General features: G+C 38.2%; 1 protein-coding gene across 3 annotated transcripts in view; it reads right to left on the reverse strand.

Annotated features, from left to right (window-relative positions):
• The window catches only part of TMTC1 (transmembrane O-mannosyltransferase targeting cadherins 1), a 289,708-nt gene that overhangs the window by 13,308 nt on the left and 262,850 nt on the right, over positions 1 to 13,550 (reverse strand). For all 3 annotated transcript variants that reach the window (XM_030938685.1, XM_030938684.1, XM_030938683.1), the window contains 5 exons: positions 5,999 to 6,101; positions 3,845 to 3,980; positions 2,753 to 2,897; positions 1,712 to 1,849; positions 705 to 827 (listed from right to left, as the gene is read on the reverse strand). In XM_030938685.1, the coding sequence (XP_030794545.1) occupies positions 705 to 827; positions 1,712 to 1,849; positions 2,753 to 2,897; positions 3,845 to 3,980; positions 5,999 to 6,101 (645 nt within the window). The remainder of the gene's footprint in view (positions 1 to 704; positions 828 to 1,711; positions 1,850 to 2,752; positions 2,898 to 3,844; positions 3,981 to 5,998; positions 6,102 to 13,550) is intronic.

A 13,550-nucleotide genomic window follows, 5' to 3' on the forward strand; every position in this document is an offset into this window, starting at 1 on the left:
CAAAGCCGTAGATACTGAACACCTTATAAGATGCAAAACACTGTTTTAGAACAGAGAAGAATGCAGCCCCTCTCTACAAGGAAAGTCCAATCTAATTGGGGAGATAAACTATGCAAAGATTTGTACTTGCCTGTACACACAGAGACACACACACACATACAGGGGTTGGGGGACGGACCTAATAGTACAACATAATATGTGTACTTTCAAATGACTGGTACCTTCATGAGACCGTCCATGCTTTTTAAGAGTTCAGAAGAAGTAAGGTCACAGGGAATAAGGATGGTTAGGGAGGGCTTCCTAAGGCAGGAGGACAAAGACTGTGTCTTGGTGGATGAGTGGAAATCTCATCTTCCAAGTCAAGAGAGGGCGTTTCAAGGACATGTGGAAATGTCCAAGGCTTTTCAGGTACTAGTCCAGCTGAAATAGAAGGTTCTTGCAGGCAGAGAGACAGAGAGAAGCTAGTTTGAGACCAAAATGCGGAATACTGTGAACGTCAAGTTAAAAATGATTACTCAGAAAAATAAATGTGTAATTCTGAATAGTCAAGGGCCAGATGCTCAATGATTAAAAAAAAAACCAAAACTTTATGTCAATTAGTCAAAAAACTCACTCACTCCACAAACATGCCAGTGATCTTAGATCTTACTGTACATGTTTCCTTAAAGATCAAAAGAGTACTAATTTCAATGAAGAGTTTATACCTCAAAAGCTTTGTCAAGAAGGTTCTGCTCTCTTAGTTGGTTTCCTTTTGTGAAAAAAAGTTCAGAAATGACTTTTGGGTCCTTTGGTTTCAGCTGGAGAGCCTTGTCTATAACATCAAGTGCCTGCAGAGGTTGGAAATTAAGACAGGATAAATGCTGATTAGGTAAAGAAAAACTTACTTAACTGATAAAATTTATACTTTTTGTTCCTATGTGTCAGCAGGTATGGTATGTGATAATCAAAATACAATTCTTGGTCAGGCATGGTGGCTAATGGCTGTAATTCTAGCACTTTGGGAGGTTGAAACAGGCAGATTGCTCCAGTAGCTCAAGATCAGTCTGGGCAACATGGTGAAACCCTGTCTCTACAAACAAATACAAAAATTAGCCAGGTCTGATGGTGCGCACCTGTAATCCCAGCTACTGGGGGGACTGAGGTGGGAGGATCTCTTGAGCCCTGGGAGGTGGACCTTGTAGTGAGGTGAGATCATGCCACTGCACTCCAGCCTGGGAATCAGAGGAAGGCCTTGTCTCAAATACATATACATTCTTCATTATCTTTGATTTTCTCACTGGGAATTAGTGGCCCTGACAAAATAACTATTTTACACTCCAGTTTTCTCATGTATCGATGAGTGGCAATAAAATATCCTTGATTACTTTACAGGGATGTGGTGTGATACAGTTGAAAGAAAACAAGATTTGGCATCAGACGTTTGCCCTGAACATGGGTCCATCGGGACCCCCCCACCAGTCCCCTCTCAGGTCCTAGTGACCATTCTGCCCCCAGCACCTACTGACCTCGCTGCAGCCAAAGATCCCCTCAAAGCAACTATCTATCATGTTGCTCCTCTCCACAGAAACCTAAAGCTTCTCCCAGGGTAAGGAACAAAACCCTTGGCCTGGCCCCAGAGAGTCTCCTCCCAGCAGCAAACTCGAGAATCACTTAGGTGCACCCCATGTTTAACCCATGAATCCAAAGAACTCAAAACAAGGTCCTTCTTTACCTTGTCGTGGTTCTCCTGCTTGCTATAGATGGCTGACAAGAGGCGATAACATTCAAGGCACCCGGTCTCCTCTGACACAATGTGATTGGTCATCTTTTCAGCTTCTTTTGTCTGACCCATCACGGCCAAAACCTGAGCCTACAAAACCACATAGACTTTGGCTTAGCAGACACTTTATTACCTTATCAAATAAAGCATCCCTGAATAGAAGCATTCAGAATACATTCCTGACAAACATGCTCAGCATCAATTTAGTGACTCATAGAGAAGGCTGCATCACCAGTTTTCAGGTTTTGACTTTTTGCTGTTTGTTTCTTTACTTAGTTTTGTGCATCCGTTTGTGAATGAATGGCAGAAACACCAAAGATATCCAATGAAATGGCTTGTGGCTTTTAAAAAAGGTTGACTAAATATGTCAGAAGAGAAAGAATTTCCTTTGATTTCATCAGAACAGTGTGCTTATAGCAAGATAACAAATTTGATGTATTGCACATCTAAGGAGTGAAGTTCCAAATACTGAGATAAAAATTTTGTTGGTATGAATGTTTGTGGTTATGTTAGAGAATGTCCTTCTTAGAAACTATTTGCAAATGTATTTAGAGATAAAGGGGAATGATATGTACATCTAATTTCCACATGGTTCAGGAAAAAAATAGCACATACTAATAATAGGTATATACAAACATACATATCTAAATATGCACACATATACATGTATGTATATACACGTCTACATGCATACACAAGGGAGTGATAAATGCATCAAAATCTTACAAAGCATTGGATCTGGATGAAAGGGTATATGGTAATTTTTTACTATTATTGCAACATTTTCATAAGTTTGAAGTTATTTCAAAACAAAAATGCAGTATTTTTGGTGTCCATGTCTCTAGAGAATGGCTCTAATATTGGCTGTATGAATATTCATACAGTGGATGTATTACGGCATTCCAGCTCCAGTTTTGAGGCGTGAGGACTACAACTCTCTCTATGGCTGGCTGTGCTTAGGTTGCCAACTTCATTTTCTTTCATCCTACTCACCAGGGCCAAGCGGAGCTCTCTTTGAGAAGGCTGAAGTGCTGCAGCTTCCTGGTAAATCTGCAAAGCCTCTTCGTATCGGCCAGTGTTGTAATACAGTGCTCCCAAAGGTGACAATATCTCAGCTTTGTGTGCCACCTGCAGGGCGCTGAGTTTGGAGAAAATCTAATTGACATTTCTCTTCTAATAGGTACATTTCCAAATATCTAGGCTTAGATTTAGGGATGACTGTCCATGGTCTGAACCTCTGTTCCACTATGGTCTTTGTTGTTATATCAAGAACAAGGTTTGTGGCTTTTTCTTTTCTTTTTTCTTTCTTTCTTTCTTTCTTTTTTTTTTTTTTTTTTTTTTGAGACAGAGTGTCACTCTATCACCCAGGCTGGAGTGCAGCGGCACAATCTTGGCTCACTGCAACCTCTACCTCCCAGGTTCAAGCGATTCTCCTGCTTCAGCCTTCTGAGTATCAGGGATTACAGGTGCCTGCCATCACGCCCGGCTAATTTTTGTACTTTTAGTAGAGACAAGGTTTCACCATGTTGGCCAAGTTGGTCTTGAACACCTGACCTCAGGTGATTCGACCTTCTTGGCCTCCCAAAGTGCTAGGATTACAGGTGTGAGCCACCATGCCTGGCCAAGAACAAGGTTTTTACAAAATGATCATGATGCCATACTTGGAACGTAAGATTGTCTTATCGACCTATCAATAGAGAAACTGAGCCCCAAGGGTCTTTCCCATCAATTATATGATGAATTTGTTCTCATGTGTGCATAGTTTTTCATGTATTCTCATTTTTAAAATTGCTATTTATGATTGGGGTTGCAATCTATGGCTTTAGAAAACAACAAACTGACTAAAGTGGGAATTAAATTTCAACCTTGGTTCAGCACTATAGTCTAATCAGCAAGCCAAAGTCATGAATTATGATCCCATTTATATTGTTGTGGTTGCTTTCTTTGGATATAAGAATTTGTATTACCCGAATTGGCAAAATTTGCTAGTATTCTGACAGCACACCTATTCCCATTAACTAAGAAGCTGATGAGCGATTGCTGAGGTTTCTGGCCAACTTATAAAGTCAAGAAAGGGAACTTTACCGCTTGTACCATTCTTCAGCCATGCTGTTCTCTCCCAGTGACCTGTAGAGTCTTCCCAAGTTCACCATGGCCACGTGATGACTGGGGCTAAGTTTGATGGCCTGTTGGTAATGGGCCACTGCCTTTTCTGGTAAGCCTGTAACCAGTGATAGGTTGGTAAGAGCAGAACATGTCTTTTTATAAAAGACACGAACTTTTCACGTTCTCTTCTGACTTACAATTCTTTCTTATTACTACAGAGTTATACCAAAATTATTCAATATGCAAATTAGCTTGCATTTTAGCTTCTCATCCTGGCCACTGCCTAACTTTGAACCATTTCACTGTTCATTCATACTTCCAAAAAAATTAACAAAAAAAGCAGTAAAAACTAAAACCTATTCTTTTAATTATATATATTATTTTAGTCGAAATTTTTCTGGTCATTGCTCTTGCTAATAGGATGTCTTCAGATTATTAGTGATTGTTATTTATCCAAGATATAACTGGCCCTCATTATATAAAAAACAGAACAGGCTACCATAGAAATAAAACTGTCCAGAAGCAATTTCTAAGGGTCTGTGTCAATGAACTATACTGCAACATAGCAATTGAAGCATTGCTTTAAATAACACATATCAGCTCTACAGTGAAAATCTCTTTTAAAATCATGCACTTTCATTTGAATGGTACTTAATTAATAAGACTTCCAACATAAAAATGCCACCATGCACTTGTCCAATGCATTATATAATTTTAAATACTTTGTATGGTTTTCACAGGTAGTTTTTATACAATTTAGCTGCCTTTTGATACTGTTTAGCTGTTTATCAGGATTTAAGAGATATTTAAAAAACCACACACAAAAATTTTCCACTTTACAGATACAGACACTAAAGTGCAAAGATATTCACAGACTTGATAAAGATCCCAAGGCAAATGAGAGTAAGGCCAGAACCAGAATGAAGACCCTCCAGTCTGATAGGTTTCTTTAAAGTAGCTTCCTGGTGAAACTATAATCAGGGACTAAACTTTAGAACACTGTGAAGTTCTAAATAGAATTGAATGTTTATTATCTACATAGAAATCTTTTCAAGTGTATCTGTTTGAATACAAGTTTGACTAGGAGGTCCCTAGGAGCCTCTGTCTCTGAAGGCAGAGGCTCAATGTCATAGGGTGGTCAGGGAGTTATCATTTTTAGGGGTGTGGTGGGGTGGGACTGTTGTTGAAGTAAAAGGAGGAGGGTTAGACCGGCCCAACTAGAGGTTTCTTCTGGTTTTTATATTTTTAAGACACCGTATTTTTATGTGGCCAATGAACCAGCAGGTGGCACTACACAACAATTTTACACATGCAAAAATAAGGTAAGTCTCTTAGATGTATCAGAATGTAAATTTTATATTCTGTAAAACAAGAGAGCTCCAAATATCCTTGAAAATAAAACCCCTTTAAGCATTGCATATTGAAAAACTAATTAAACTAAATTTTACTGCAGGGCAGCTAGTCTAGTAATCAACAGGAACAAAGTGGTGCTTTGACCTTACATTTAAATATAATTTCATTATTTATATGTACTTGTTGCATGCCAACAGCATAGAGGCACTACATAAGTCATAAAGAAAAGATAATTCACGCCCTGTAATGTTCTGCATTAAGCAAGATAAAGTAAGTGTATTTTACATAGCACCTGTCATATAAGAGCATCGTATCAATTGTAATAATGCAGTTTCTATAACGTAAATCAAGGAAGGAATGATTGAACAATTAATTCTGGAGGCTTTTAAAAAATATGTCATAGAAAAGTATTTACCATCTGCCAGTAACTGCTTTCAGAGGCAGGTTCTGCATCATTGTAGAGAAACATTTCATCACCATAGATTTATAAATATACATAAATAATATTCAAAGAAGACTGGGACTCATTAAATCATAAGGCTACTTCCTGTCACCTGGGGAGTTTTCTGTAGAGAAATGAGTATAAGAATGGGCAGATTTTACTGAATCGAGCTTGCAGATTCAGAGAAATGACAGCCCCAAGGTACAATGACTGTCAGTAGTGTGAGCTTCCTGCCAAGCCCAGTGAATTTTACTTCTGAGGATTATTTGCCTTCCATTTTGCTGGATAAATAGTATTAGCTAATCTCAGCAATACAGTTTCTCTTTAATTTTACTTACCAGTATCAACTAAGAAAACCCCATAGTTGTTGTGTAAATCTGAGCTGTCTGGACAGTTCTTTATTCCAGCCTGGTATATTTCTTCAGCTTCTTTAAACCTCTCCTTTCAAAGGAAACAAACAAACCAAATAAGTGAGAAAGCTTTTTAAAGCCAGCAATAAACTGAATATTAGAAGCAGGAAAAGCAAATAAAAAAAATCTTACTAAGCACCTGATATACAACAGGCACGGAGATAAGGCACTATGAACTTTGTTTGAATTAAAGGCAATATTAACTGTGTACAAAATACCCAACATTCATATCTGTATTTAGTTCCCTTAGGGCAAAAAAGATGATGTTGTCTCAAATGGGACCTTTGGAAGGAGATGGACCTGTACAACATGCATGCCTACTGGTGAAAAAGGCCTGAAAATAGCTGTTTGAATAGGATGCCCTTCACCCCGGTGACTCTCCATATGAAAACGGGGGATGCACAAATGGTGGAATGTTTTCAGAGGTGGCAATGTGGCTGGGAGGCAGGGCAGTCTGGGGAATTTGTTTTCTAGCTGCATTTGCATAGATGACACTCTTTTTATCTATATCCTATACTGTACCGCGTTGTTTGGGGAGGTTTTTGAGGCAAGTAGAGAGGGGAGGCTGATGCAGATGTTGCTGAGGGCTCTACTTGAAGCGTGTCTACAGCCCACCAGACTGGTGGCTACTTCCCATACTCATTCCATGCTTTCCACCTCTGAGCTGTTCCCTCCAACAGGATTATATGCCCCCTCAAGGGCATACCTCCAAACTGTGTGGCAAGGTTCAGGTCGATCACCACATCTCTTCTCATTCTAGGGCTCCAGTTCTAATTGCCCTTGTGTTCTATTTGTCTAAATATTCACTTTAGCAAACTTTGGTAATTCTGAGTTACTTTTTAGGTTCTTTTTCTTTCTTTCCTTCCTTCCTTCCCTCCCTCCTTCCATATCTCTCTCTCTCTCTTCCTTCCTTCCTTCCTTCCTTCCTTCCTTCCTTCCTTCCTTCCTTCCTTCCTTCCTTCCTTCCTTCCTTCCTTCTTCTTTCTTTCTTTCTTTCTTTCTTTCTTTCTTTCTTTCTTTCTTTCTTTCTTTCTTTCTTTCTTTCTTTCTTTCTTTCTTTCTTGTTTTTTGAGACAGAGTCTCACTCTGTCAACTTGGCTGGAGTGCAGTGGGGTGATCTCGGCTCACTGCAACTCCTGTCTCCTGGGCTCAGGTAATCCTTCCACCTCAGCTCCCTGAGTAGCTGAGATTACAGGCATGTGCCACCATGCCCAGCTAATTTTTGTATTTTTAGTAGAGATGGGGTTTCGTTATGTTGGCCAGGCTGGTCTCAAACTCTTGGCCTCAGGTGATCCGCCTGCCTTGGCATCCCAAAGCGCTGGGATTACAAATGTGAGCCACTGCACTTGGCATTTTCAGGTACATTTTTCACAACCATTAGAGACTGTTATGTCACACTTACTTTTACAATACAGAAGGTGAAATATAATTAATTAATCAAGGCTTCCCAGATACTAAGACTTATTTACCCACAAGTTAACAATGTCATCTTTTCCTAGTACTTCTGCGAAGGTCAGGTAAAATAAAATGATTTGGCACAAAGCACATGCCTGCTTTAAAATATATATATATATATCTCCTGAGTATGGACATTTTCCACAACCTTATTTTAAGTTACTCCTACTGAGCATTGAACCAGACATATGACAAAGGAACGTAGAACAACAATGTCCTGAGACATGACATCTTAAGCTTATGATTAAGTGTAAGATATTCACATTGAGGGCTGAACAATAAGCCAAGAAGCCCAAATCTGATCTGACCCAGAGAGGAACATCTACTTTACACTCTGTAGAATGACTAGTGCCAGCTATTTGAGTTCCTACATTTAAGTAACATTAGGGAACAAGGTGTGGTTTGTCAAACTTCATCCCCACTCCAGCAAAAATAAGCATCCATGTCTCTAAAAGTGTGTTTTTCTAATTGCCAAACTCAACAAATTATCAAATTCAAAAAATTTAAAGATGAATTAAAGTCTCAAAATATTTCCTTTCAATCTATTGAAGAGAAGAAAAGCTTTCTGAAGCTCTCGTCCACTGAAGGACTGACAGTGTGTGTATGTGTGTGTGTGTGTGTGTATGTATGTATGTATGTAATGAAGACAAGCAGAACAGAAATTATGTAACAACCTGAGAAAATTAACATCTAGAGAGTACCATAAGGTATATATTCATGTATCCATTCATTCCACATGCATTTACTGCAATGGCTATAGAAGTATGACACAGTGGTTAAGAACGAGGCTCCCAAGGTTTGACTGCATGGATTCAAATCCAAGCCCCACCATCTACTGTCTGTATGACCTTTCTTACCCGCCATGTGCCCCAACTGTAAATTAGGGATAAAAATCGTACTTATGTTATAGGGTTGTTTTGAGGAATAAATCTATTAAAACATTTGAAACACTTAGAACGAAGCTTAGTACATGGTCAGCACTTTGGTTTATCATGCTGGCCTTTATCCTTACTTATCCAAAATCTCATAGCTACATGGGGACAGAGAATAGAAGCTAGGTTTTCAGTGGGCCAATAGGGAATTGGGGAGCCCTGAATAAAAGCAGTATTTTTGGAAATAAACAAACATGGCTCTGGCATAAAAATAAACAGTTATACTTTTGGGTATTCGTCCATCTGTTCAACCGTCCAACCCATCCCTCCCTACCTTTCCTCAACAAATATTTCATGAACACCATTGTTAAAGGTAAAACTTTAGGCAAATTAAATGTAACGAAGTTTATTTGAGCAAGAAAGTGTTCACAGATTGGGCAACCCCCTGAACCAGAACAGGTCCAGAGAGACTCTGCCACTGCCATGTGGTCAGGGAGGATTTACGGACAGAAAAAGGAAAGCGACTTACAGAAAACGGAAGTGAGGTACAGAAATGGCTGACGTGGTAACAGCTCAGTGTTTGCCTTACTTGAACATAGTTGGAACAGCTGGCTGTCTCGATTGGCTGACTGGTAAGACAGTAATAGGCACAAGGTGGTCTGTTTATGCACCCAGTTAGGTTACAGTTTACTATGTACAGAGAAAATTTTAGGCCAAGCTTAAAATATGTAAGGAGGCAGTTTTAGGCTAAATTTAACAATGCTTCCCTCAAAATTGAGAGGTGAATCAAAACTGTAGGCATTGATTTCATTCTACCACTATCGTAAAGGCACTTATTTGGTCTCAAGTCTTACTGGGAAACAGCAGAACAGTGATCTTTGTAAGATGGGAAGTAGGATTTTAGGTTATTTTTTTGAAAGAGAGTAGAGGGCACCTCTCTGTGTTGGAATCTCTTGTTTTTAGGAGAGGAGAAAGAAAATTCGGGCCGTTTTAGGACTTACCTGTTTGGGATTTTTTTTTTTTTTTTTAAGTTTTAGTTTGATTATGTCACATTTAGCATGAGTGAGTCTATTTTGGTTTGGTCTGGTCTGCTGGGGCCTATGGTATGAACTCAGTCCAAAATAATGGCATCTCCTAATTTTGTTTAACAGTTTCTTCCTTTTGGTCATGATTTTACTTAAGTGAGTGTGACCATTAGGCTTTTAATGCCATTCTCAGTTACCATTATTTTAGGGTTTTGGTCTCAGTACCTTATTTATTGGTTATGATGTCTTTATAAGAACACCTTTTTTTTTTTTTTAGTTTTTGTCATCTCAATTAAAAAGAGATCATTTGACATTTTAAAAATGGCTGTATGTAATTATTTAAAACTTTTGAGAGAACATAGTGTGCCAGAGAGACAATTATAATGATCAACAGGATCATATCAAGAGTTTGGAGTATGCTCCTAAGTCAGCATCTCCATGAACCAACCCAACTAAAATGAAATAGATCAAAGAATGAGCCAGACAAAGAGTCTACTTGTTTTAACCAAACAGCCTGTTTATTAATACCCTACAAGCAAATCTCTGTACTATTCAATGTATTTATTTACATGTAACAAATAGTGTCAGTAACGGTACAGATTTTTTACTGCTTATCCAGTAGGCAATCTAGAGTAATTTTATTAACCAGCACAACCTTAGCAAGAGAATTTAAAGATGTCTGTTGTATAATTAGTCTTTGTAGTAGAATCTGTTATAGAGCCTATTATGAGGGACAAATTTTAATCACTGTCTCCTTTAAATTATGGGAAAAGGGGCCTAAGAATTATGTCTAGAAGAGTTTAAAGAAACTCCACGTTTAAGCTTCACTAGAAGAGTGAAGGCCTCCTGGCAATGTTGTTTTAAACCTATGATATAGGTTAAAAGGAATGAACCAATGTTCTGGTTCTGACTGATTATGGAAGAAAAAAGATGCCATTAAATTCTTTTGCTCACATTGGTCCTTTATCTTTTCTACCCAGGCATAAAACTGTCAATGTATAAGGCTGGCTGCAAAGTCCTCTGCAAATAAAGTTATACCTCATGATGTACACAAATCTCCCTTTTTAGTTTTATTGTTTATAGAGGCATAAGCAAGGAAAAAATTAAGAGAGGTAAGAGTCTGATGATCGCATAGAAGCCTTGATCTGTGATCTTGGGAAAGCTATCCATGTCTAGGAGGCCATCTGTTTTGGGGAGAAACTTTCCTGGTGAGCTTTATCTTAAGGTTTCTAATGGGTGTATAGTTCAAAGAGTCTGGAGGGTCCTTTTGAGTTGTGAGATTATGAACCTAAGCTTTGAGTTCCCGAAGTTTTGCTGTGGTGTGGGTGGCAAGGGCAGTCTTTTTTTTTTTTTTTTTTTTTTTTTTTTTTTTTGAGATGGAGTTTCGCTCTGTCACCCAGGCTGGAGTGCAGTGTCAGGATCTCAGCTCACTGTAACCTCCGTCTCCTGGGTTCAAGTGATTCTCCTGTGTCAGCCTCCCAATTAGCTGGGATTACAGGCACCCACCACCAAACCCAGTGGCTAATTTTTGTGTTTTTAGTAGAGAAAGGGTTTCACCATGTTGGCCAGGCTGGTCTTGAACTCCTAACCTCAGGTGATCCACCTGCCTTGGCCTCCCCAAATACTGGGATTACAGGTATGAGCCACTGTGCCCAGCCAAGGGCAGTCTTTTTCTGATATCATTTTCAGAATATCCAATCTCTGGGTTTTAGACCATGAAGGGTTTGATTGTCTACAGTCACTGAACATGAAAAGCTTTTATTTTTATTTATTTATTTATTTTTTTAATCTAGTGAAAGTATACTTTGGCATGATGTATTAAAGCCTTGTGGCATTTAGTCATATCAGAGTTTCAGAGCAGAAGGAAAATGAGGTTTTGTTATTAGGGGTATAGGGCTTCTAGTGACTATTTTAGAAGGGTCAACTTACATTTTCCCCTGGAAGTGGATCTGATTATCCACTGTATACACTGTAATGCTTTTGACTAAGGCAATCTAGGTGATTCAGTTACCTTTTCCTAATGCTAGTGTATCTGAAATACCTTATTTAATTGTTTTACAACTTGTCCAGTGAAACAAGTGCCTTTATTGCTAGAGATTTTTCTAGGAATGTCCCATGAGGGAAACACACTTTCTAATAATGTTTTAGCTACTATTATAGCCATCAGATTTTTGTATGAGGAAGCTTTTATATAACCAGAAAATATGCATTAAAAATGAAAATATGCATTAAAGTTTTGATTGTCTTCTCAGGATTATGAGTTTGACCAACCAAATATTAGTAATCATTTTAGCAATTTAGAATAGTCACCACACCAATAAATACTTTAAAAATGTAACCTGGATCAGCTTATCCCTCCTATGATAAGTTATGGCATACAGAACTTTTAACAATGAAAGCTTGAAGGACTTAGCAAGGACCCAGGTGGTCATTTAGGCTTTTCATGAGTATATGCTTAATGCTGAATTTATATCCTCTCAAATACCAATTTTGTTTTTCAATTCAGATGTATAGCACTGTTTATTAGGTGGGCCATCATAGGTAATTTGAATTGGACCATAGGAGTTTATTTAAATTGCATACTTAAAACATTTTAGTGCTGGCTGATTTAGCATGAAAATCTGGGAAAGTATTTTCTTGGTATTCAGTGAATTCTCGTGTTGCTTGGGTTAGAAGTGTTATAACCCAGTCAGTCTCTTCATTAGAGTTTTGGGAATTCTTAGTCCAAATAATGTGATCTTTAAGTTTTCAGAAACCTGTATTCAAGAGTGCTTGTCAGGGTTCTTTTCATCCTTTCTGCGAACCTCCTTGAAGACACGCCATTCTAGGATTTTACTTCTTTATCAAGAGCTTTTAGAAAACAAGCAATTAACTATGGAAAAGTTCACTATGGTCATGGTTAAAGATGTAATTGACAAAAAATTATTTTTTTTCTGTGGCCTATAATAATTTAATATAATAACCACAATTATGATGGATAACATACCAAGACATATCTGAATTTTAGCAATCTCTTACAATTTTGGAACATATATTAATAATGTATCCGTAAAAATATAACTCAAAGGCTAAACATTACTTATTTGACAATGCTTCTCATAGTTTAGCCTGTCAAATAAGTCCATATACTCTCTTTTGGATGCCGCAGAAGGTCTCTGCAGAATCCTAAGTTAGTTGAGGTAAAAAAGACTTCATTTCCAACTTGAAATTTGATTTAAGGAAAGAAGCCTGCCAAATATGTCAAAGGTTTAAAACATTTAATTAAAATATGATCACAGGTCACTGTAGAATAATAGTAATTCATTTAGCCAAAATGGTAATTAAAAGGTTTTAAAGAGCATTTATTCCTTGAGGGAGAAGAGGCTCTGTTTTTCAATCGAAAGAGCTGAGAAAGACCACATCAACATGAGACAGAAGCTGTGTCAAGCTAAACTTAATTTCACACCATGCATGTGCCATGCATGTATACAGTGAAACACAACAGTGAGTGAGACACAATCCCGCCCTTCACCACTGAGTGGGATTCAGACAAGAAGGAGGCAATAATGTAGCTGTGGGAGGAGAAGCACAAGGTGTGCGGGAGGTATCCAAGAGTGGCAGCCACACCTGGGGTTAGATGCTGTACGCCTGTCATGATCCAAATGCCCAAGGGCATTGGTCGCTATTAACTTCAGCAGCTGTGTAACACAGATGTGCTTGAAAACTATCTGTGGCTACGTGAGATCTAAAAAACATCTTTATAGCCAAACTAGTTAAGTTAGAAGGTGTTTTTCCTGAAAGGAATACAACTGATGTCTTCACAGTCTCAGCTTCTGAAGTCAAATGCAACACTAAACAACAGTTTTTAAGTGCAATTACTGCTTTACAAGATCTAATATTACTTTTTTCCCCACTTTCTTGCTCCTCCAAAATAGGCAAAGAGATTATCTTTTTCATCTAAAACTTCTCTTTTATTTTTGCATCCATGAGCTGAACTGATTTTCCACTAGAAATGATATTTTCAACATCCAAAGAAATAGTGAGATTTAAAGACTGAGTGTGTCAAGTGCAATGAATCACTGCCCTACACCTTCAGTAACCCCAATGGCAGTTTCAAGGCTCTATGAAAATGTCTGTAAGATCTATCTT

The sequence above is a fragment of the Rhinopithecus roxellana genome, chromosome 10, assembly GCF_007565055.1.
Source record: "Rhinopithecus roxellana isolate Shanxi Qingling chromosome 10, ASM756505v1, whole genome shotgun sequence".
Lineage (NCBI taxonomy): Eukaryota > Metazoa > Chordata > Mammalia > Primates > Cercopithecidae > Rhinopithecus > Rhinopithecus roxellana.